Source organism: Tympanuchus pallidicinctus, unplaced genomic scaffold, assembly GCF_026119805.1.
Source record: "Tympanuchus pallidicinctus isolate F22 unplaced genomic scaffold, pur_lepc_1.0 scaffold5, whole genome shotgun sequence".
Classification (NCBI taxonomy): Eukaryota; Metazoa; Chordata; class Aves; order Galliformes; family Phasianidae; genus Tympanuchus; species Tympanuchus pallidicinctus.
This window is the reverse complement of record NW_026294769.1, coordinates 29,842,452-29,867,692: the sequence shown is the minus strand read 5'-3', so window position 1 is coordinate 29,867,692 and position 25,241 is coordinate 29,842,452. Positions and strand designations below refer to the sequence as shown.

Here is a 25,241-nt window from a genome sequence, read left to right as displayed (position 1 = left end):
TCAACATGGAGTGAAATATCTGAGAGAAACACCCCCAAATTATATTAAATTAACTCCTTTTTCTAAAAGCCCATAGGATTCAAATGCGAAGTCAATAATATACTTACACTTGGTAGCAAGAAAGCCCCAGGAAAAGGAATTACACTACAGTGCAAAAATCATATTAAAGTTTCAGGATTTTAAACATATCCAGACAGTAATGCAGTTTATTATTTCAGCCACAGTGGTTACTGTGGACAAATCCCATTTCCTCTGGAGAGTCAAAACAGATTGGAGGATTGACAGAGAAAGTTTAGTCCTGCAATGTCCTGGCAACCTCTGGTTGTGTTGAGCTCTGTAATCTGCTGTGAAATACAAACAGGACCAAAAGCAACAGTATTTGCATAATGAGCCCAACAGACGCGTACTGGGAATTAAGAAATCACATAGGAGTTTCTGCAGACAGCCCTCATTCCTAGTGAGAAAGGTCAATAAATCTTGCCCAGTTCTGTCTGAAGTCAGTGAGAGCCCTTCCTGTGGCATTACAAGGGTCAGAGACTGATTTTTGACATTACAAGAGGCCATTACTAACATCTCATCTGACCTTTGCATAAGGCAGGCCAAGGAATTTTGCTCAATAGCTCAAGATATTTCAGAAAGACAGCAAGCCTGACTTTAAAGATTTTTTGAGTAATGGAGATTGTAATCCAATTTTGTATAAATGATTAATTGCCTCAGTATTACAGAAATGCATTTTATTAGAGGATAGAGATGGATCAAGGCTGTAATCACACACAAAAGAACATCTTGATGCTTTCTTTAAGTATAAAAGATAAGAATAACTTATTTTTCTTTAGGCTAAGTAGACCCAATTACTTTACTGATGCTAGATGAATATAAATAACCTTAAAAAGCATGATGCTGCCTTGCAATGATAGTTCTTAGACGCTAAGCGTCCCCCAGTATGTTGTAGGGTTGTGGGGGTGTTCCTGCTGTTTGGTTATGGTGTGTTTTGGGATCTGGGAAGCCCAGAAATCAAGTCTAAAGGCAACTGGGTGCCGAGATAATCACCAGCGTTCCATGGCCAGAGATGTGGCTATTGGTGCAAGGCACAAGGAGAGCTGCATATGGAGGAACTCAGCCTGTAACCTAGCTGGGTGCAACACTGTGTGGGTGTCCTGATGCTTCCCACAGGCCAGCTGCAGCAGCCGCCCAAGCATGTGCTGTCTGCAGGCCCTGGTGTCTGTCTATCCTGCCTGGGCACCGTGGGGTGCACAGAGTGCCTAGGGAGGTCTTATATTCCTTTCTCACTCTCCTTAATGAGACAGCTTTTGTGAGTCTGTCAGTGCAATATGCTGCTCTGACACCAGGCTCTGTGTCACCAGCCTCTGCCATCTTCAGAGAGGTTAATTGGAATTATTGAGTGATGTTTGGCCCTGGTGGGCTGAGCTCCACTGCAGTGGGATCGGTCCTCACCCCCTCTCTTATGGGTTCATCCCTCCCCTCCCACCCCAGGCTGCCCCACACAATCCCTTTAGGGACTGGGCTCTCCACCTGGGACTGCACTGCCAGGATCTGGCACTCCTCTAGCACCAGCACCACCAGATTGGTGTTTTGTAATAGGCTGCATGCTGTTTTGTAATAGGAAAATATAGATGATTCTATTTATTCTCCCTGGCTCCTGCAACACTAAGAAATGTTCTAATTCATTATTAATTTGTTCCAACTATTTCTGGTAATTCTAAACTATGAATAACCTTAGCGATGCCATTAGTGATACCTCAAAACTACAGACGTGTTTTAGTTTCTGGACATGGGTATGAGGCAGCGCCTCTGACCTTAAAGGTGTTCCCTAAACCCTAGCACATTTGGGTACATAACTGGTACTTGTCATTCACACTGGGTTACAGTGTTGTGACAAACAACCTGGAGCACAGAGAAATCGTGGCTAGTATTTGTCTGGTGTAAATGATCGTAGCTCAGCAGCTCAGCTCTGTGAAAGTTTGCTTATTCCATCTATTTATGGATTTATTCTCCCCTGAACACAAATGGAAATAAGGGTGGGAACAGGCCTGGGTCTGCTGCCAGCACTAGAGGCTGTTGTTCCTCCCATGGGCTGCCGTCAAGGCCTGCAATGACAATCTGCAAGTTGTTGGTGTTAGCATAGAGGAGGGGCCCATAGAACATTACATCTCCAAAAGGTGACTTTTTGGTCTTGTTTGCCTTTCATAATTTATTTCTCTACTGTTCAAATGATTGATCGAAGAACAGTTCTTAAAAAGGATCCAGGAAAATGATATTTTTATTCTCTTGTGAAATACAAATTTATCCAGATGAAAAAATGGGAGATTATAAATACATCTATTGGTCTTCCAAGGAAATTAGCTGCCACATGTGTGGCATAGTGGCACCCCCTTGTTAGTTGCAGTTAGGCTTTCCATTAATCTAGAAAGTGCTCTCCCTGCCTTTGTGTTTTGATAGGAATGACTCCTCCTTTGCATCTCTTATTTCACTGTATGGGGGTAAAAACACCCGTCACACTGGGCTGAGCACTGAGCTCCTGTGTAGGCAGGCTGGCAGGGTGCTGCTGAGCCTCTGCCTTTGTCACCATTGAGCTCTGAGCAGGGACAAGAGCAGGGTGACTGCACCTTGTATGCCCACACTGCCTGCCTGAGGAATGCTGCAGTGCCTCATCACTTCAGAAAGGGAGAAAAAATCAGTCCTTTTTCTCTGAATGTGCTTGAGAATGGCCTTCAAGCTTTTGCTTGGAAAAAGAGTTAAGGTCATAAAAGACAGCAAGGAATTATTGGAAAAGTCCTCCAAAAGAATTTGCTGTGGGATGCAATTGTCTAGCACTTATGAAGAGTCACCTGTGAAGAATGGTATGGAACCAGTCTGCAAGAGAGGCCTCTGGGTCAGGCCAATGCATTTCATAGAATCATAGAATCAGTAAGGCTGGAAAAGACCTCTATGATTATCTGCTCCAATACTCCACCTATCACCAATATTGCCCACGAAACCATGTCTTTCGGTGCCACATCTACATGTTCCTTCCCCTTCTGGGATTTTAGGCTAAATTTCTGCCTCAGATCCTTCCTTTTTCAACAGGTCTCTAGAGCTACAGCCCAAATGCTGATCCTGCTTGTTGCACTCTGCTTATCTGTAGCTTGTACCTCCACTCCAGGATGTCCCCAAGTGGATGAAAACTCTGGGTAACAGCTTTGCTCTTTGAGCTGATGCAGACTGGAACAGGTTGCTCAAGGAGGTTGTGGATGCCCCATCCCTGGAGGCATTCAGGGCCAGGCTGGATGTGGCTCTGGGCAGCCTGGTCTGCTGGTTGGCCACCCTGCACATAGCAGAGGGTTGAAAGTGGGTGATCATTGCTGTGCCTTTCAACCCACGCCATTCTATGATTCTGTGATTCTATGAAAGGTAAAAACAAGAAGTTGATAAATCCATAGAGGTGTGCCTGAGAGAGAGAGCTAGTAGGGCTCTTTGCTTCAGATAAAGAAATACTCATTCCTTTATACAATGGAGGAAAAATGTATAACCTTTCATAAGATTACATAGTCCAGTTCCATCAGTCTTCCATGTTCCTTATAGAAAAACAGGGACATACAGAGAGAACGTGAGCAGAGTGGCTGCACCTCCAACAGGTGTGTGTGAGATGTCATCTGCCTTTATGGATCAATATAGTTCCTGACAGTTTGATAGATTGCACTTGGACATATTTTTTAATATGCATAAATATGAAAAAAAAAAAAAAAGACGTTTTCTGAATAGCAGAAAAGGTGCCCATCGTGGTAGGTGATGCAATGTTACATCACATACTTTACAGCAGTTAGTCCCAGTCAGGCTTAACAAGGCTCAGAGGCTGCAAGCACCACCGTAAATACCTTCAGAATGTTAATGCTTTAGTTAATAAAGCAGATCTTTAAAACAGTGTAGTCAGGTAAATTAGAAGGCCTAATTTAAGCTAATGGGAAGAAGATGAAGGAAATTCTGCCAGTAAAAAAACTACTTTTCTTTGGATCCTGCCTTAGGAATTTGCTTTGGAGACAAGCATTGGGAACGTGAAATCTCTCCCAGCCTTGAATTACAGAGCTACCTAGAAAAGTACTTCAACGTGGAGGCCAGATTTAAACCTTTACTTATTCAGCCTGAGTGGTGGTCGTGCCATAGGCATATCTGCACTGCACACACGCGGAGTGCGCTATGATGCGATGAGCATTTTATTGGCATGAATCACCTGCAACTTACTCACTTGCCCTAAACCAGGGTCTGTTCACCACAGACACCATCCCGGCGTCACTCAGAAACACAGGAACACCACAGGAATAATTAAAAAAAAAAACCACCAAACTCAAACAACAAACCCACAAGCCCTAAACCAACCCAAACCCAACCACCCCCAAGCCTGACACCCCCTGCGCAGCAGCCCTCACGCCGAGGGCCAGGACTTCCCGGCTCCCCCTCCCCAGCCCCCCGACGGGGCTCTCCGAGTTCTCCCGACGGCGGCGGCGGCCGCGTGGTGGCGCCCTCCGCTCACGGACTCCGTTCCGCGTTGGCTCCGCTCCCGCGCAGCTCCCGCCGCCGGGGAAGCCCCTGCGATGGAGCGGCCCCGCAGCGCGGCCCACGCCCGTTCCGTCCCGTCCCTCTTGGTGCGGAGCGGGGCCCGACGAACAGCGCGCTGCCGTCCGTCCGCAGCCATTTCGAGGGGAATCATTCATCGGTTCTAAATTTCCTTTATCTCCGGAAAATCTCGCAAGAGTAAACGACCGTAATAGCAGTGTAATTGTCTGCTGTGTTTTTTGTTGCCGTTGTTTTTGAGAAATCGATCCGGGCTCCAATAACTCATCGCGGCGCGTTACACCAAAAAGAAAAAAAAGCCAGAAACAAAACAAAACAAAACAAGACAAAATCCAAACCAACAACAACAAAAAAAAAAAACCCAAACACAAGAACAAAACAACCCATTCCAATAAGGAAACAGGAGAACGAAATTATTGCCGCTTCCTGAACTCTCTGCTTATGATCCCAATAATTAAAATGTGCGGTAATGGCTCTTGCAACCTCGATCTCCGGGGGTAATTCTCGGAAATGAATGGAGGGGGCGCGGAGGGGGCCGAGAGCCGCAGGATGCGCTTAGAGCTCCGCGGGGACGCGGCTGGGACGCGGAGCGAGGATTTCCCTCCCGCAAAGCAACTTTTGCGGTGCGGTTTCCGAACTGCTGCCTTCCCCCGGGGAAGTGTGTGGGGGGTGAGAACAACACTGAGAATCCTCCAATAGAAAAAAAAATAAATACATAAGGGAAGGGGGGGGGAATAATAATAAAAAGACCCTCCCCGCCTCCAAAGCCCGGTGGGAATGGGGTCCCCTGTGGGGGCCTCAATGCCTGCGCCGGGGCGCGGAGCAGGGCCGCGGGGAAACCTCCGTGCCAGCCGCACCGCACCGCCCTCCTCCGCCCTTCCCACCAGTGGGTTTTTACATTATTAGTATTTCTTTTTCTTAGTATTTTTTTTTTTTTTTTTTTTTTTTTTCGGAGGGGGGGGGAGTGGGGGTGAAGCGTGAGCTGGTGTTTATGAGAAGCCCTATGACTCCCTTTCAGCTCATCCTGGAGGACGACACCGAGCTGTGTTCCTTGAGGAATTGGGGTGGTGACGTCTTTTCTGATACCCGATTATTACGTGACTGGGGGAGAAAGAAAAAAAAAAAAAAAGCAAAAGAAAAAAAAAAAAAAAGCATTTGATTCATGAATAAAAATCCGTCCGCCGCCACGGGGGCAACAGCCAATATTGCCCGTCCTCCTCCGAGGGAGCGAATGTTGACGGAGAGGGCTCCTGCCGAAGCGCGGTGTTTGCAAAGATTCCGTCGCTAATTGCGTGGCAGCCGGGGGGCTGCAGAAGGCTTGGTCAAGTTGGGAGCCGCCGAGCGGGGAGAGGAGAAGAGGCTGAAGGCGCGCAGAGAGGGGAGCGAGCTGGGAAGGCAGCACCGCCCGCAGCCAGCCCGCTCCCCGCCTCCGCTCCCGGCCGGCTCCGCGTCCCTTCCCCGCGCCCCGCGCTCCGGCGCCGCGCCCCGCTCCCTTCCCCTGCAGACTCCGCTCCGGATCTGCTCGGCTGCCTGAAAACTTTTTTTGGCCTTTTCGATTTCCCCCCCCCCCCCCTTTTTTTTTTTTTTTTTTTTCCCTCTTATTTTTTGTCGGAGTGGATTCCCCTAAAACCATCCAACAACTCTCTGCTGCTTCTGCGCCTTCTTCATCCTTCGCCCAGAGGAAAGGCGATGCCGGCAGCCCTTTGACTCTTTTCGGCCGCAACTTGGGAGACAGATCTATTTTTCCCCCTCCTCTTTGGGGTTTTTCTCCTTTTCCCTCTCTCCCTTCTCCTTCCGCAGCCACACGCTCTCAGTGCCGGGTGTCACAGTTTCATGGTAAGGACCCGAGGCGGCTCGCGGGGCCTCCCGTAGCGGGAGGGCACCGACGGGGCGGGCGACGGCACCGCCGCGCTCTATGGGTCGTGGGGGATTCTTATTGTTTATATTTTTTTATATTTTTATTTTTACTTTATTCTTTAATTGTCTTATCAGTTTTATTTTTCATTCTTTTTTAAAAAATTAATTAATTTATTACTTTTTTTTTTTTTTTTTTTTTTTTTTTGACAGCGCTTTTCCTTTCCCTCCCGCACAGAGTGGCGATGTGTAGCAAAGCGCTCCTAGCCCTTCTGGTTTATGGCATAATAATGCATTGCAGCGTCTACTGCTCACCCGCCGTTGGACTCCAGTACCCGGCGCTCAGGTGGGTTTCCCCCAAGCCTCGGGGCTGTCCGAGTAACCCGGATCCCCTCCGCTTTGGGGGTACACTGTGTACTTGCCTGGGGCCGGGGCGGCGTGAGGATGCGAGATCCATAGAGAGTTTGCAAGGGTTCCGTCCCCCCTCCCTCAGCATTTACCCGTCTTTATGCCACCTCCCCCCCGGCCGTGAGGTGCTCGCATTTCTTTTCTGTGTTACATAGTCGGGGTTGCTGCTCGCGTCGGGGTGTCACACGGAGTTTCCCATTTGGGGCTGTGCTCCCGGCTGCCCGCAGCCCATTCGGGCTTTGGGGGGGGGGGGGGGGGGGGGTTGGGGCCGGGGCCGCTGTCCCGCCCCGCAGTGCTGAACTCTGAGCGGAGGGTCCCGCGGGGCGGGTGTCAGAGGAAGTGTCGTTTGTGGGTATCGTGTATTGGATGTTCTTTGCTGGGTGTCCTTTGCGGGGAGTTATTTGTGGGGTATGCTTTGCGGGGTGTTGTTTGTGGAGTGTCGTTTTGTGGGGTGTCTTCTATTGGATGTCTTTTGTGGGGTGTCCTTTGTGGAGTGTCCTCTATGGGGTGCAATTCGTGGGGTATCTTTTGTTGGGTGTCCCTTACGTGGACTTCTTTCTGGACTGTCCTTTGCGGGATGCTATTTGTGGAGTGTCGTTTGCACGGTGCCTCTTACGGGGTGTCCTCAGTGGGGTGCTACTTGTGGGGTGTCCTTCGCGGGCTGTTATTTGTAGGGTGTCGTTTGTGGGGTGTCCTTTATCGGGGTGCCATTTGTGGGGTGTCATTTGTGGGATGTCCTTCGTAGAGTGCCCTTTACAGGGAGCCATTTGTGGGGCGCCTTTTATTGGGTTTCCTTTGCGGGATGTCCTTTATGGGGTGCCCTCTACAGAGTCCCATCTGTGGGGTGCCTCCGGCGGGGCTCCCCGCGGGAAGCAGCAGCCGTGGGGCGCGGGAGGCCCCCAGCTCCCTCCTGTCGGCTCCTTCCATTCAGCTCCGTTATTAGCAGGAGCCGAACACTTTAGCGGCATCTATTATTAATACCTCTGCTAAAGCTCCCAGACAAAAATAGCCGCCCGGATCGTACCGTGACCTACATCGCACCGCAGGGAGAGCGGCGGGGAGGGGCTGGGGCGGGGGCAAAGCGGAGAGATCCCGAAGGGCAGAGGAACCGCTCAACGAAACCCAGCGGCGGGCGCAGGCCCCACCCCGGTTCCAGGCGCGGCGGGGAGGAGCGGGGCGCGGGGAGAGCCCGGTGGGGCCGAGCGCAGCCCCGTTCCGTCGGCGCACGGTCCCGCGGCGGGGACGGGGCTGGAGACGTCCGGCTGAGCCCCGCCCGTGCTTACCGCAGGCTGGAGGAGGAGGTGTACGACGAGGACGGGAACACCCTGCAGGACTTCGCCTACGATCAGGAGCCACTGGGGGTGGCCGGGCCGCCGTCCGCGCTGGGCGAGGTGTACGCGCTGTACTACCCGCTGGGAAAGAGGTGACGGCGGGGCGGCGGATAGGACCGGGGCGGGGGGAAAGGGAAAACACCCAACGGGCGAAAATAATCGTAATGCCGACCCACCCGGCCAGCGCGGAGTCGGGGAGGGGTGATGAAGCCGGGCCCGGGGTGGGTACCTCCGCCCGGGGTGCCGGGTAGGGAGGAGAAGGGCAGCGGTGCTGCGGGGAGCGGGGCCGGGGGGGATGCGGGGAGGACGGGCGGCGGCGGCCCAGTGCCGCAGGGAGAGCCTCGGTGATGGGCGCTGACGGGCCGTGCTCCCCGGCAGGCACGCCGATGGGATCTTCAGCAAAGCCTACAGGAAAGTCCTGGGCCAACTGTCCGCCAGGAAATACCTTCACTCCCTGATGGCCAAGCGGGTCGGGTAAGGGCTGCGGCGGGGACGGGAGCGAACAAAGCGCGGCGGGCGGTGGCCGGGGCGGGGCGGCCCCATTTCCCCGCGGTGCTTTGCCGGAGCGAGCAGCAGCCGCACCTGGGGCTCGGCCGTCCCTCCCGCGGGGCAGCCCCGGGTGGTGCCATCGTAGCGAACCCCTCCGGGAACGCGATGTATGCATGTATGCATGGCGTGGGGGAGACGCCTCGCTCCGCACCGCCCCGCCCTTTGTCTGCCGCGCGATGCAGGGCCGGGGCTGGGGGTTAGGGCCGGGGTTGGGGCTCGGAGGGAGGGCTCCTTCTGATGGTTGTGTCCTTCTCGGTGCTTTGCAGCGGTGCCAGCAGCGGCCTGGGGGACGAGGCGGAACCGCTCAGCAAGCGGCACATAGACGGCATCTTCACGGACAGCTACAGCCGCTACCGGAAACAAATGGCTGTCAAGAAATACTTAGCGGCCGTCCTGGGGAAAAGGTATAAACAAAGAGTTAAAAACAAAGGACGCCGAGTAGCGTATTTGTAGCGATGAGCAACCGCCGCTGCCGTGCGTAGTCCTGAGAGAGAGAGAGAGAGAGATTGAGAGAGAGAGAGAGAGAGAGAGACCCAACCACCCAAACCCAAACAAAAGTCATTTCCAAAGTGACGGAAAGACCGCCGCTCCCGTGTTCCCCAAACATGTATTTATGTATGAAGTAAAGCCATTAAATGAATATTTTGATAATAATATGGTTTTTCTTTTGTACGAAAGCACTAGAGAAACGCACAGATCTACTTTGTGGACCAATCCTTGAGTTATATATGAGATATAAATATATATATATAAATACTGCTACGAATACTAAAGAGCGATTCTTCATACCAAGCTGCACCAGGACGAGAGTTCGCCTGAGCTGTTTATGTTTTTATAGAAAATAAATAGACGAAAAAAGACAATCACCGCTTTGAACAGCGCTCCTATTTTTGTAACGGAAACGAAAAGGGCACTGTTTTTATTCGCCACGGGGGCGAAGACCTCAGTTTTCACCGTGTGCCGCTGTGCATAGGGAGGGCTCAGCAGGATGGGGTCCCCCTGGCCTCGAGATTTCGATCTCTCTCTCTATTTTTCCCCCTTTTTCTTTGATTCTGGTCCTATCCGTATCAGTGCCTCCTCTAGCGATGAGCGCAGAGGAGGATTTAGCAACAGCTCGATGCAAATTGTGCCTATCGGAGGGAGAATAGCTAAACGAGCAAACCAACAGCAACAGCAACAACAACAACAAAACAACCAAAAATCAGACCCCCAAGCCCTCCAGGCCCCCCGATGCCGACCCGCAGCGAGGACAGCGGGTGCCAAGCGCACCGCTCTCCCGGCTGCGGGCGGAGCGCCCACGGCGCAGTGCGGAGCCGTGCGGGGCAGAGGGAGCGGCCCCGCTCCCCCTCCGGTGCGGGCTGCGAAGCGCCGCGCGTGGCTCTGAGCTGCTCTCCGTGCTCCCCCCGCCCGCAGCCAGCGAGTCTCTCGCCTGTGCGTTTGTCGGTCGGAGTCGCTCTTTTCCTTGGATTCTTTTGCTCTTTTCCCGCAGCCCTTCCCGCCTCTCCCCCTCTCTTGGCACTTTCCGAGCGCTGTTAAGCCGCCCGAGTCACCTTTTCAGGTTATGTTCTTTCGGGGAAAAAAAAAAATACCCGACAAAATGGTTGTGAACGCTCTCTCACTCCTTTGTTCTGTTTTATGCAAGCTCTGTTGTACAAGTCTAGGAACCCCTGTTGTAGCTACCACTAAAGAATTATGCACTACGACGAACGTTTTTGTTCCTTGTTTATTGAGTTTGGAGGTAAAATTGTATTTTTCTACATTCTGGCTTATTGCTTAGTAAAATTGATTTCATAAAACCCACCTTTTGTCATACAAGAATGTGTAGTGTTCACCTGTGGTCCGGTTTGAACGAGATAAACCATTTCCACCCCACCTCTCTCTGTACGGACTCCTGTCTCGGCGCGCACCCGCGGAGCGCTCGGGGCGGGCTCCGGAGGAGGACGCGGACGGGCCGCTCCCAAAGGCACCGCCCGAGCCCGGGGGCGGCCCCGGCTCCTCACGCTGCGGGGCTGCGCTACGGGGCAGGGCCCGACGGGGCGGGCCGGCTCCGAACCCCGCTGCCACAGCTTGGCCCGCCCCGCAGCTTGGCCGAGGGACGCGGGGAGCGGTTTTGCAGCTTTCGTGCCTTCTCTTCACCTTGTCAATCGCCACGAGTTGACGGATGGCTATCTAGTGGCCCTACGATGCTGCAACACATCGGCTTGCGTTTTAGTCGTACTTCTTTCTGTTCTTTGGCGATGGGCAGAGTTTGCTGTGTTCGTGTCGGCTGTGGTGTGATGCCATAGGGCTCTCCTGAAGTTTTGTTTCTGACCTTCTCTGTTCGAGTTCCGTGGCTAGCTGCGAGCATCACCAAGTGATCACCTCGGTTATCCTCTGTGTACTTTTTAGGAACGCCAACAGCCTTACCGAGCCTCGAGCAGACCTGAGACGCAGTGATAGTTTAGGTAGATGTTAGTCTCAGAGAACTTATTTTGTGTGCAAATGGATATAAAAAGACCTTCAGCAAAGTATTATGACACACCTGATATCTATAATTAGGACTTTGATAACTGTTATATAAAGTGTGTAAAGTTTGTATTAATAAATTTTTGTAAACAATGCAATTTTGTCTAATGTTTGGGGGAGAGGAACCCAGAGGCTAACATGGAAAGCTGCTTTTCATCCTAAAAAATTAATTAACTCACTTTTGAGCAGCGTTCTTTTAACTTTTCATGCCTGGTTAATCTTCCTGTCACCAAATACCCTCTGATCGTTTTTACTGATGGTTCTTTAAGAGGGACTGCTGAGGCAAAGAGCCCGGCTCCGCACACACACCCCAGCTTCCCCAGTCAGCTCCTGTCACCCACTCCTTCAACAATTCCTGCGCTCTGCATTCATTCCTTTTCTGCAGCATTGGTCTGTTTGTTCCACCTAATCCGCTTTTAATGAATGCTGTGTGCGTGCCAATGCGCCTCCGAGCATCCATCCCCTGAGAATCCACCCCCCAGCATCTATTGCCCTAGCATCCATCCCCTAGCATCTGTGCCCAGAGCATCCATCCCCCAGCATCCATCCCCTGAGCATCCATCCCCTAGCATCCACACCTGGCCTGGCGGTGGTAGCATCATTCTCTGCACCAGTGTTGTGCTGCCCTAACAGTGGTTGTGCTGCATATCGAGTACTGCTTGGGTCTCAGGGAGAGACAGGCAGCTGCAAAGGGAGTGAAGGCAATTCACAGGCACTCTGGAGGATGGGGTATCTGACCTCCAACCTTCAGTTTCATTTGTCATCAGCTGCTGATGTTTATTATTTGCATTGTAGCTCAGGGGCTGTATGCAAGGACCTCGGAAAGCAGCAGCAATTTAGTTCAAATCAAACTCTATTTCCTTCTAAGCTCATGCTAAAGCACGGGAATTAAATGACAATTTCCTAGCAAATTATTGTTTAAAAAAAAGAAAGTAATTCCAGGATATGCTATAGACTGGTCATATCCTCCCCACCATGTACTCACTCTGTAGTTTAGATTCAACAGCAGCACTTTGCTGTCTGTCTGGAAAACACTGAAAGAACTCAGAAGACCAGAGCTGCCAGTGTCCTGTATGTAGGATTAGTGCCAGGCTGGGTAAGAACTCTGATAAGGAAGGAATGGCCCAGAGAAGGATGCAGAGAAGCAGCTATTAGGAGGGAGGGAGGAGGACAGTGTCTTCTCAAAGTATAGGAAAATTGAGACACTGCTTCCCAAAGGCACCACTTAGGAAGAAACTGATGCTAGGCTTATTTTGTGGTTATGCGGTGCTCATAAATGTGATCACACTGTATTTCTTGCCCATCTGAAATGAGAATGTGCTGAAGATATTGAAACTGAAGACCTCCTTGATGCTGGCAGTTTGAGGACAAGCCTTGCAACAGGTCCAACTGCAGAAAATAAGGTCTTAACCAGCCCTGACCCTTGCTGATCTGTGCAGAAGAGGGAAGTTCTGCTGTGAATGTCAGAGATGGTCCTGAAACCCCTTTTCACTGAATGAAGAACAGCTCCATAAAGAGGATGAGCTATGTTCCCAGTGACTTAAGCATCTACTTGAAGTGATACGATGGAAAATATTTTGCAGTGATGAGCCATATAGCATGAGCTTTATGGGAATGCCTGGCTTTCTGTGCTCTGCTACATGGCTAGCTGCAGCAATGGAGAAAAAAACCTCCCAAGGAAATGAGGATTAGACAACATGTCATTCTGGAACCCCACATTATAAAACTGTCCTGACATTCAGAATGACAAACTCCAGCTAGTTAATAAGGAGGCTGAACTAAGCAGTATGCACTATCCAGGTCCCAGAGTGCAGAAATGCATTGCCACACCACTTCTCTCTCATGATTATGCAGGACATCAGAACCTGGGGAGCCTCAAAGAATAGATTTCTGTAGAGCACTGGTGTACATCTGGGTGTAATAATATCTGTGATTCACAAGATGTGACTGTGGAGGAGCTGGTCTCCTCTCCGTGTCCCCGTTGAGATTTACTCTTCCCCCTTCAAGCCCAAAGTTTTTCTGTTGGCTGTGTATGCTTTCACATGGAGTTAAGGAAAATAGAAATTTAGCAGGAAGTTGGATATTTCTAGGGCTTGCTTACTTGATAGTTTTGCAACCTTATTTCCAGTTCTAGGCTAAATCATTTAGTCATTCTTCAGGCAAAACTTGCAAGAAAAGCACATCCCTTAACATTTTAAGGACATCTTGTTTAGTCTCCAGAAGTTCCTATCCTTTTAACGATACTCATAGATTTTTAAGACCCGAGGGGACATTTACAATCATCTACTCTATCTTAGATAATACAGAGCATAGGATTTCATGGAGTTCTTCATTTAGCATTTAATTTCTGAGTGAGCTATTCTCTATGACAGCAGTATTGATTACAAGACTTGCAGGAATGGCAGATTTGCTGGATAAGTTCTTCTAAATGGTGCAGCTTAGCTCTCTATGCTCTGTTTCAGTTTGTTTCATTTTTGAGTCCAGGATACTCACAGACTGCTGAAGAATCTCTGATGCCTGGAGATTTTCCTCTCCACACAGGTAGTCTCAGGCAGAGATTTACTCTCCTGTGTTCTACCTTTGAGGTAGAAAGGCTGGTATTTAAGTGCTCATCACTAGAGATGTCTTCACAGATAGCATTACTTCTCAACCATTTTCACTTTTTAACATCCTCATTGAAATGCTGAGACTAGAAGAGGTTGCAGAACCCAAAACCAACCATCTCAAGAATGAGGTGAAAAGTGGCAGCTTTTCTTCTTCCTCAGCTGTTGCTGGTTATTTAAAAGCATTGCATTTGCTCTCTTGGCATTTGCTCTCATCCTGCTGAGAGTTCATATATAGCTTCCCCACATGTAGCTTCTTTTCTAGATGATCCATTGACTCACCCAGAAACCATGGCCCTAGCTAATTCTGGGAGACATCCATTTGTCCTTGCACAGCCATCATCTTCTGTCACCTTCATCGTCACCTTCATCATCACCTGGCTCCCATTCCAATCACCTCCAGGGAGTGCAGACTCATGCCAGTAATACCATTCCTGAACTGTTATGCATGGCTGCATCCAGAACCAGTGCAGATCTGTGTAGTTACACCAGAGAAGGCCCAGACTAAGCACAAAGCACAAGACAGCGATGACTGGTGTCTGTTGGCATACTGCTGGCCAGATCTCCTTCTTATGCACTCAGGGTAATGGAAGTAATTCCATTCTGGCACAGCCAAGATCTCATTTCTCTAAACCTGTGTGGGACATCTGCAAGTGCTTTGTGCTAAAACTGAATGTGGTTCACTTACTTAACTGGAAAAGCTAGAGAAGAGTATCTGGAATACGTGGGAGGGATATCAGGGATAGCAGACATTAGAAATAAAGCGGCCGAACTGCTAAAGGCAAAATAAACAAAAAATCCACTGCATCTTTAGCAGTAAATAGTTAAGTGGCTGTTGAGAAAGCTTGTCCAAACCCCAAAATTGGACTTGTTTTTGAACAAAGTTATTTAAGAATCACTGGAAAAAAACATCCTATATTTGCCATTTATACAAGAGTGTTTGTTTTATGGCTTCAATAATGATAAAAGAGTCTAAAATAGATGGTTGCATTGATCTCTGAAACAGCAAAATTCCTTTGTGTGGATCACAGAAAACAGAACTCTTTCTCTTCAGGCTCTGAGATGAGTTTCATCTCTTTTGCTTCAAAGGAACCTCGTGGAGATTTAGGGCATTATGAGTTACAGAAGTTGAGCAGAAAAAGGGTAGCCATTTCTGGTTCCTCTGTGGTGTTGTCCTGCATCTTAATAGCAGGGTATGAGAAGCTGCATAGGTATAATTGTATAGGACAGGATCTGACATGAAGAAAGACCTCCCAGATACATCCTCAGTGTGGAAATGCAAACTGGAGAAAGGAGGGGGAAGTTGGGAATGAACAGTTCTACAGGAATGGGAATTCCCACCTCTATCTTCAACAGATCCCTCAAACCGATGTGTGGATTGGAGCCTGTTTTTCTCCTTTACTGGATCAACAATCTGGGAGTTCAACCCCCACTAACTTAATATCAGTATTAAAGGGAAGATAAATTTTACCAACTTCTTTTTTTTCCTTCTTCTTGGCTTCATGTTTCTGAAAGTCTTGGGCAAAACTCTGACTCTTTGCTCACATTGGAAAGGTTTGTTGGCTTCATATCCCACCCGTTTCTGTAGGGGTAATATGGTCCTCTGAGAGTGCATGTCCAGTGTGGAGAGGGCAGACAGAAAATAGTTGCCCACGCTAAAGGCTTTATCAGTCAAGATTTGACAACAGATCTAAATTTGTATTCATTTTGGACAGATTAGACTAAACTCAGCCTATGGCTGATCTCTGTTTTGACATTTATCTTAATGGTGAGAAGGATGGATACTTTTGAGTAGTAGAGTTATGAATAAATGTCTGCCTTTCCCTCAGGAGTGAAGATTAGTGTCACAAGAAATCAGCCACCATGTATGTTATACGCTGAATGTGTACTCCCGTCGCTCCCACCGCCTGGCTGGGATTGAAACTTCACTGACAGTTTGAGGGGATGAAGAGTGCTTGGGTGGTGTGGGAATCAAGCTGAGCTCAAAATGGTTAAACTCCTAATCAGTTGTGAGCTTCTATGTCACCAGCAAAATAACAATATATGGAAATTAAATCATAAAAATAGCACAAAGAAATCTTTCTCTCCCTTGCTATGCATACACAGGCATATGTGTATGTATATACACATTTTTCTGAATCAGACAAAAACGATAGGAGCACATTAAAGATACAATATTTATGTATTGGCCATAGCTAAACTTAGATACAACATCTAATTTACACTGACGTCTTTCTTTAACAAGTTTTGTAGGAGAAATGATTTAAGTTCAAGGAAGTGCAGTGAGTCATCTGCACGGTGGGCCAGTGGCTGAGCTAAGTTTAGAATCAAGGGGAAGTTTGGATCTTCTGGCTCCAAGTTTTTCTCTTTTCATCTCTGCTTTTCTCAAACACTCTCTGTGTTAAAAAAAATAAAAAAAAATAATAAAAAAACTTTATTCACATTCTCTTTTCTTAGTTGATTTTTTAATGTATCCCTTGTTCTCTGATTTTGCACAGTAAATCTTAGTTTTCAATTCAAGCTAATCTAAGACCTTGCAGGTATCACCTTGTGCTAGCTCTGTTTTCAGAGAGTTAAGATAAAAAAACATAAATGAAACAGATGAGGTCAGCCCAAGTGATATCTAAGCAAAGAGGCATCCCATCACAGGGAAACCAAGTGAAGCTGAGTGGGGTCAGACTATCCCAGCCCATTCACTCCAATCCAAGCCCATTCAGTCCAACTCAATCCAAATCAGTCCAGATGAGCATAACCCAACTCAATCCAACCAAAGCCAACCCAATCCAACTGAACTCCACCCAACCCATCTCCAGTTGCTATCTGCCTACAATAGAGATGTACATTTTCTTCGTTTCTCCCTCCTTCCTAGACCTTCTGTGCATCAGTGACTTTCCTGTCAGATCAAGGAAATCATGAAGGTTATGTGGCAACACAACTCGTGTGAAATTCATCTTGCTCCTTCTCCAGGAGGTGCCTCCAAGCCATAACAAGAGAAGACTACATCTCTTTCTCCATCAGTGACTTCTGAGATTGTCTCCTCTGTGCCAGAGCCTGGGCTGGGACCTTAAGTGTGAGGAACACTCACAGCCTCTCCCCAGTACAACCTGATGGATGGCTATTACAAGCCACAATCCCTTTCTGATATGAATAAAATTTATCTGCTTTCATACAGCTTCTATGGATTTTTTTTTCCTGGGCCAATAAATACCTAAAAAAACCCCAAACTCTTTAAGATCGTGCTTGCTCAACGGCTCCTGGTTTCCCTAACTGGCTGGGTTCATCACTGTGTTTTGCATCAGGGAAGAGTCATATCACAACTAAGAAGTGATTAAACCAGGGACTTCATGTAGCATGCTGTATGTAGACAGGTGGAACATTTATACCAAAAAGAAGTTGTTTTCTGATTACATTTGACTTTTCTATAATAAAAGGCAGTTATGTTTTATAAGAGTTTCATTTTATTCTAGTTAAGCTGCAGTGACAGCATTATTACAACACTATTTATGCTTCTTGCTAAGCTTAGTCATTGTTTAATCTTATAAACAGAGAGTCAGCTCCATGCCTGCTAGTTATAGCAGCCCGTTCTCATGAGCCCTACCACAGCTGGGGGTACCATGCAATGGTGAGGTGAAATCAATCATTAAGATCAGTCTTTATAACAGTCCTGCAGGGGAACCCCATGCTATCATCACCAACCAGTGGAGTTGGGCACTTAGAGAAGCCAAAAATATTGAAATTTGTTTTGAGATGGAAAACTATTAATTATTATTTATCAGCACCCAACAGGAGTGCAACTGCAGTGCACCATTGGCTAGTACTTAACTAAGCCTTATTTCACTAATAATGATGGTGTTAAAGTGAGTCAAGCCAAGACCAGAAGTAAAATGCCTCTCAATGTGAGCGAGTTTCATCAGAATCTGACCCTGTCTTGTTAAAGATGACTTTGTCAGCATGTGCAGTCTTTTCATATTCTTTATCAGTGGTTCCTGAAGGGTGGGTTTGTGTCAGAAAATTACAATACATCCTGCTAATTTCAGAATGAGCGGCTGTCGCTCCAGTAAGATAAATGCCACCTTTTGTGCACTGCAGTTACTGTTCACTTTTCTTCACTCTCCTTCTGTCTCTGCTTTGACCTAGTCTGAGTCATCCTCTGCATGGGAAAAATTTCTTCCTGTGTGCACACATATGACTGGGGTTGTGTACCGATAAAAAGGGTATAATGTGTCCTCTGATTCCTCAGTGAAACACTTCTGACTGAAATTAAGATGCTTGATATCACAGCAAAAACACGTACCAGCAGGATTTTGCTAGATTCCCCTGCAGTAAGTAATGGTAGGCAGAAAAAATAGCCTTGAAATAGCAATAAGTGCCTTGTATGGGGAACAGTTGGGCACAGCCTGGGAGTGTGAGGCAGTAACAGAGAGTATCTGAAGGCTGTTCCACCTTGAGAAGGCACCAAAGAAGAATAACTTGGTTCCTCCACACTTGACCTTTGAGAAATAGGTAAATTTTCTGCTCAGCCCTAACAGCAATAGGTTGAGCTTGTGCACAGATCAAGATAAATGTCTTACCCAGCTGTTTGTTTCTGGTGGTGGTCATCAGGACAAGATAAGTCTACAAATCAGGGCACAAGGAAGGACTGCCTTTGCTGAAATGAATTTTTAGCCTTCAGTAAATAAAGGACGTGCTATGCTGTAACCTGCCTTTAAATTCCTGTGTAACCGACTTACCATGAATTGCCATTGGGTTGGTAGCTCTTATGTTTTTCACTTTTATGTTTTAGTTTTGACTTTATATTGGCAATCAATGCCCCATTTTATTTTTGCAGGACATGCTCTTGTTATGTAATAAATTACATTGCTATATACATAACTTCCCATAAAGACTTTGAGTATCTATTGTCACAGTTTCATTTCATGTATACTGCCAGACAAGACATATACAACTGCTGCCACTTGTTTTTTGCAACCTCATACTAAAAATCAATAAAGAACAAGAAAACTCTTCCAAACCAAGTTTTTCTCACTAAAAATCTCATATTGTATCTAAGCAATTTTTTTCTGTCCAGTCTTGTTTACACTTCAGAGCATTTTAAAATTCTCGTTATGGCTTACAAAATATTTCACTTCTTTATATTCAGTGCAGACAATTTGTATGTATCAGGTACATTTTGACTTTTGTTTCTATAACAAGCCTCTAGAACAAGCAGCATTATAAAACACTGCACACTAATTTGGTTTTGCTTTCCATACAACTCCAATGCCTGGGTTTGAAGTTTCAGAGTGAATTTTTGCAAGCAAACCCTAACTAAATCAAACAATGTTTCTGGATACTGTTGTAACACAAAGCTGTGTGTGTGAATTCTTGCTTCAGCTGCTTCAAAAACTTGTTCGAGAACTTCCACTGATTACCTTGAATCATCAGAAAAATCAAATATTTTTTTATCCAGTTTGTGACTTTTACCAGTTTGATCAAAATCTGTGGTTTTTATTTTGTCTGTTTTTATCTTGGACAGTTCTCTTTTCACATGTACACACACACAGCTGTGTGTGTAAACCAGCATAACCACCTAGGCATAAGCAGATACCTGTCAAGATTTGGAGCACCCTAGCAATGTCATATGTACTTCATCATTTCTTCATGAGATATTCTGTGCACCCATTATTTCTTCGAAGCTCACTGAGAGCTGCTGATGCTTGCTTCAGTTCACGACTGAAACCCTTTCAAGTACAAAATTCCCCCTGGGTTTTGATGGCTTCCTGCATGTGGAGCAATCAGCCCAGGCTCTCTGCTTCAGGAATGTAAAAGGGGCAGAGAAATGCTGCTGCCTTTCCCTGACTACTCGCAATTGAGATGCTTTGCATTGTAGGGAAAGACATAAGCCAGCAGGAGTTTGTTAGAGTCTGGGTGCCTTAATCAAAAAAAAATCTGGTGAGCTGAAGATGTCCAGATGGGTTTACAAAGACTAAAATAACAGTCTGTGTCCTATCCTATGATGAGAAATAATTCCATGCCAGCAGTGCTTTCACAACATACCCCTTGTCCTGCCATTAGGGTACATTCACAACAAATACACCCTAAGGATCATGAGTGAAGAGAAGTGGGACTCTGTGCATTCAGCAGGAGCTCTGTTGTGTGACTCAAAGAGGGAAATGATACTCCTGAGTAAGAGGAGGCCTCCATGAAAGAGGTCTTGACCCAAACAGCAAAGTCCATTTGTATCAGCACACGTGGCCAGGGAAAACTTGTTGGGACTGACAACGAGCTGTACTTCAGCACTGAGGACATTTCTGGTGGGGAAGTACACAAATTGAGTTGTCCTGTGTGGGCAGACATATCACTTTGTTGAGTACCTTATGCTAACACTGTTTTGGGAAAAACCAAGCTGGCCACGGAGTGGACTTCATTCAGTAATGAATATACAGACATCGGTGTGGAAGAAGGTTGAATTCATATCAGATTGGGTGCTTGTTCTTACATTTTCAAGTCAGAAAAAAAGATCATTTTTAAGGCTCTTGGGAGCACTTAGTTAAAAGAATTACACTTATATATAGTGATATGGAGCATGAATGCAATTCTACTTGATGAAGTCTCAACAGGGGAACCTGGAAGTGCTCTTGGTGGATTAGCGCAGCAGTGGTTGTATAGAAGAAGGGTGAGTGGCCGATTGGTAAGCTATGACCTGCGCAACATAAAAGGCAAAGAGTAAGCAAACTGAGTCTTACAATTCAAGTTACAGTCTAAATAAAGGTAAACACAGAAGTCACTTGAATTCATTATTTCAACTCCGCAGAAATTGTGTAGATCCTCTTTTACACATGGATTTTCAGGTTTAATAAGAATAAATGACACAGGTTTGATATTGTACATTAAGCCATAATTTTACACGATAACCATCAACACTGACTGTCTTTCCATCTTTAGACTATAAAGATGGGGAAAAGAAGCATTAGGTTTGTCTTTTACCAGATTCTGTCTGCTCAGATCTCCCCTGGATTTTGCTTTGGAAATAAATCAAAAGACTTTTTTAGATAAAATTTGGCATAGAAAGTGTGCAATTAAAAAGCAACTCGTCTCTTTGATCTGAGTGGAAGCAGAGACAATTTGCTAGACAGCTGCTGCTCCTGGACCTTTGTGCTTGTGATGAAAATTCCACTTTGTAGGTCGGTGACTGGTATATCCTAGGGTTTGATCTGGAGGGCTGGAGACACTAGGAGGAAGAGATGGCCTGGTGCCCAGCACTGCATTCCTACACCTCCTGCCCTGTGCCACAGAGGTTTGAAGTTCACCAGTGCCTCTTTGTATTATAACATACAGCAATTGTCTGTGGGCTGGCATTCACTCAATTATCTAAAGCCTATCGTAAGTAAATGCCTGGTCTGTTTATTATTATCTCACACACTTACTGTGCAGGATGCCATCTGACAGACCTGCTTAGGAGGGTCTCACCCATGCAGAACACAGCATGGGGCAGAAGCCAGGGGTTAAGCTGTGAGTTGAGGTGATGTGGGTCACATCCTACTGATGACCTCCCGTTTGCATGTTTGGCCAGCTGTGTTCATGTGATAAAGTCAGAGAGATATTTAATAAAGCACTGACCCCAAAAGAAAAGAACCTTGCTTTGGCTGTGGTTGAACTGCACACTGCCTTTCTCCTGGATGTCTTCTTTCGCAGGACATTATGTTGTACTTTCATATCACACTCTACTTGTTTAAAGCAGGGAGTTGGAGGAGAAAATCTTCTGAAATCAAAGGATTTGGAAAACAGCAGAAAAAGTATATTGCCATGAAGATGCATGGGGTTATCAACTTCATTTTTCAAGATTTGTCACTGGAAATATGAGCTTCTTTTATTTCTGTACAATATCATCAGGTCTTTGTACTATCTCTGAGCCTTGTGGATTTAACCTTTTTTGTTTGCAAGCCAGCAACGTTTACACTTTCTATGTATAACATTTAATTTTTCTTCTCTTTTAGAAATGTGTCAACAGGCAAAAATATACTCAAGCATTCCAATGACTAGCACAATTGCTGGATATAATCAGGTGTATCTGTCAGCATTCAAGGATGAAAGTTTGTACTTTATTTTTGTAAGTGTACCTGGTGGCACTTTCTGTGCAGTAAGTGCACACATGTGCACATATCTATTTATTTACACATGAAGTTATATTACATTCTTACAGGAGCAAATATAATTTTTGTTTCAGCAAACAAACAACCAGACGCATCAGATTTCACCAGGATTTGTTTCTTTTTCCTTTAAAGCAGGAAGAAACCATCTGTTTTTTTTCTGCAGGATTTCAGTTTCCAGAACTCATATGTCTGTGTATAATAGACGTACATATTTGTACACATAAAGAAAAAAAAGGAGAGTGAAAACTTGAAATTTAGAGGTTGTTCAAGAGGAGCCAATTCTGTGATACTTTCAAAAATGACTTGTGATTTACAGTTTTATTTTGCAAAATTCCATCTTGGCTCAGTGAGCTTAATTCTTCTTTATAACATAAATAAAAATTTTATTTAAAGTGAGTATAAATGCAAATTAGGGCTATTTTGGGACCTTCTTGCACAAAATTTAGAGAAATGTAAAGGGATTTTCATTTAAATGAGGGTATATTGCAGTATTGTTGAGAGAGATGCCCATGAAGTTTCAGCTCATCCTTCACCTGTGCAGTGTCAGTAGTGTGGGTCTGCCTGGCTGCAGCATGTTCACACGCACAAACACAGATATAAACAGACACAGACAGACACACTCCCAGATACACTTCTGGTGGCAGAGAATCAAAGCCTCGATCAACACAGTTGCAGCAGTACGTGGTGGAGCTGCATTACAAAGGGGTATGTAAGGCATGATATTGCTAACAGGTGTTTTGGGGCACCCCAGCATGGAGATGTTGCTCAGAAGCACTATGCTGTACAAAGAGCTGTTATTACTATTCTAGAGAATCTGCTTACAGAATCAGAATATTTTATTTCAATGTTTTATTTTTACTATTTATTTATTGCTTGTATTGCCATAGCAACTAGCTGCTCAGCCACGGTTGAAACCCCCACTCCACTAGGAACTGCACAAACAAGAAGAGCAGATGAGGAGCTCATCTTTGAATTAATAATGTCTTCTTAATTATAAAGGATCTCTGAGGTTGCATATGCCATTGCAGACAATAAATGTAAACTAAGTTCCAATGTAGACATAAAAACAAAGCCACAGTCAGGCCCTCAATGGTGACTTGACTGGCCTCTGAAACTCCTTGCAGAAATGCTGACATTATCAGCAGAGCTTAAACCATGCCCTGAAGAAAATAAATCATAGAATCATACTATCCCAGAATGGCTTATCTTGGAAGAGACTTCAAAGCTCACCCAGTCCTACCCCATGCCACCCAGCCCAGCTGCCCAGGGCCCCATCCAAAATGGCCTTGAGTGCCTCCAGGGATGGGGTACCACAGCTTCTCTGGGCAGCTGTGCCAGTGCTTCACTGCCCTCTGAGAATTTCTTCCTAACACCTAATCTAAAATCCAGGCTCCATCAAGCCGAGCCAGGGACCTCACATCACAGCACCTCCATCTCTCTGGTCCAGCCATCCATGGTCTGCTCATGTGGAGAGCTGCACCATGCTCCTTGGTACAGATTTCAGGCTTTCATGAATCTAGGATCTGGAAATATGTCTTTCCCCATTATTGTGCTCTTGACTTGAGAGAACTTTCATATTTGTGAAGAACAAAATCTGTCAGCCCTCTAATAAGGATCTCTCAGCCTATGACTCCCGTGGGGAAGTGCTATCGAGAGGATCATGATTACACAGCACAAAGACCTTCTTAAATTCTCTTACATTTCAGAGAATATTGATTCCTAGCATGGTATTGAGCTGTGCAGTATGAACACTATTTTACATTCCAGAATGTGAGCTCTGTTAGTGCCTTGAAATCTTCCTTCAGTTTTAACTGCCCTGTGAGAAGATGATTAACTCATTCCCTGCATTCAGTTTCTCTGTGTTTCAATTTTCTATTTATTATTTTCTTTCCTTTGTTTCCAGTCTTTTCTTCTGCAACATGTTCTCAGAACTCACTGCCTGAATGAAGACAAAATTTATTAAGTCAGTTTAATGCAGGGAGTTTGCATGATTTTTCTGATTTCAAAACAAAGCAACCCAACAAGCAACACAACCAATTAAACACACCATACAAATGATGTGTGGCTCTCATAGATCTTACAGCAGTGAGAAGGGCCCTGAGTAAAACACATTTCTTCATGCTTAAATGCTGTAAGGATCTTTGTAGGGATGCCCTCTGCTTTTCCAAAGGCACTGTGCTCATGGGGAATGCATTCCTATCTAATGGTTTAATGCTGATAGTCTACTGCCTCTGCCCCTTTTCTCTACACACTAAATTGGTGATAAATCCTCCTGGTCACCCTGTAAAGTAGAAGATATAACTGAAAAATAATGTTTCAATCAAAGAAGACCTCCGAAGTCAGGAGTGCTGCAATATTGTTGCAGAAGGGTGACTCAGATGGTGTGAAGTCCTGCTGTTTTCATGCAATTTCACTTATCACCCAGGAGAATGGGGAAGGCAGGAGCTTTGCAGGTACACCCTGCATGAGCTGGAACACCACAGCTTGGCTTTGATCACGGGCATAGGATTTACAACTGGCCAGATTTCACTCTGCACCTGGCTTTCCAGCAGCCACCTCTGCAGGGTACAAGCAACCTGTACACACCTTTTGAAGTTGGAGAGGGACCCAACCATCCTGTGAAGGCACAGTCATGGAGATTTGCTCATCCTCTTCTCCTTTTTAACAAGGCTTTATAACAACTTCCTTTGACTTTCTGAGGAGATGTAGGGTTTACTGAAACAGATTGGGCTCCTCCGCTTGAAATTGAGGCCCTTCAGATGCCACCAGGACAATCCTAGTTTCTATTATATCCTAAAAAATATACATATTGGAAAGAACAAAAGTCGGTGGAAAACAACCATCACAAAGGAAAGAGGGAAAAAACTTTGAGATTTCTTCAATCTCTATTTGGGCAAAATGCTTGTTTCTATGCATGAGGCTTTTTAACTCAAATGCCTAGATAATTTGTTATTAGTGGTCAAGCCAATAAGAAACCAATTCAGATTTTATGTTGGAAAATTTCCAAAGTTAAATGACATTTACAGAATAAAAATTTCAAAGTCTCTAATACTGTCTTTTACTGGTATAAAGTCTTCCTATTCAGCCTGGAGCATCAAGGGCAGATGCCCTCAAGATGAATGTCTCCCCAGAAGTGCAGTAGAGACTTCCAAGCAGGAGAATAGCACTAGTGTGAGCAATTAGGGAGGAAGGAGAGGACAGACTGCAATGCACAGTGCTATTCAGCTCTAATGGGGTGGGATGAACGGAGTTCCCCTTCTCTCAGCTACGTCATGTCTCCATGCCTGGTG

General features: G+C 46.1%; 1 protein-coding gene across 2 annotated transcripts; it reads left to right on the top strand.

Annotated features, from left to right (window-relative positions):
• Positions 1 to 6,022: 6,022 nt before the first annotated feature.
• On the top strand, positions 6,023 to 9,365 carry ADCYAP1 (adenylate cyclase activating polypeptide 1). 2 transcript variants are annotated; one of them, XM_052704401.1, is made up of 5 exons: positions 6,023 to 6,405; positions 6,637 to 6,769; positions 8,120 to 8,254; positions 8,541 to 8,636; positions 8,978 to 9,365. In XM_052704401.1, exons 2-5 carry the CDS (start codon positions 6,669 to 6,671, stop codon positions 9,162 to 9,164), a joined length of 519 nt encoding a protein of 172 aa, XP_052560361.1. In that variant the 5' UTR covers positions 6,023 to 6,405; positions 6,637 to 6,668; the 3' UTR covers positions 9,165 to 9,365. The 2 variants fall into 2 exon arrangements, with proteins under 2 accessions (XP_052560361.1, XP_052560360.1); XM_052704400.1 differs by having other exon boundaries at positions 6,287 to 6,405; positions 6,662 to 6,769.
• The last annotated feature ends 15,876 nt before the right edge of the window (positions 9,366 to 25,241 follow it).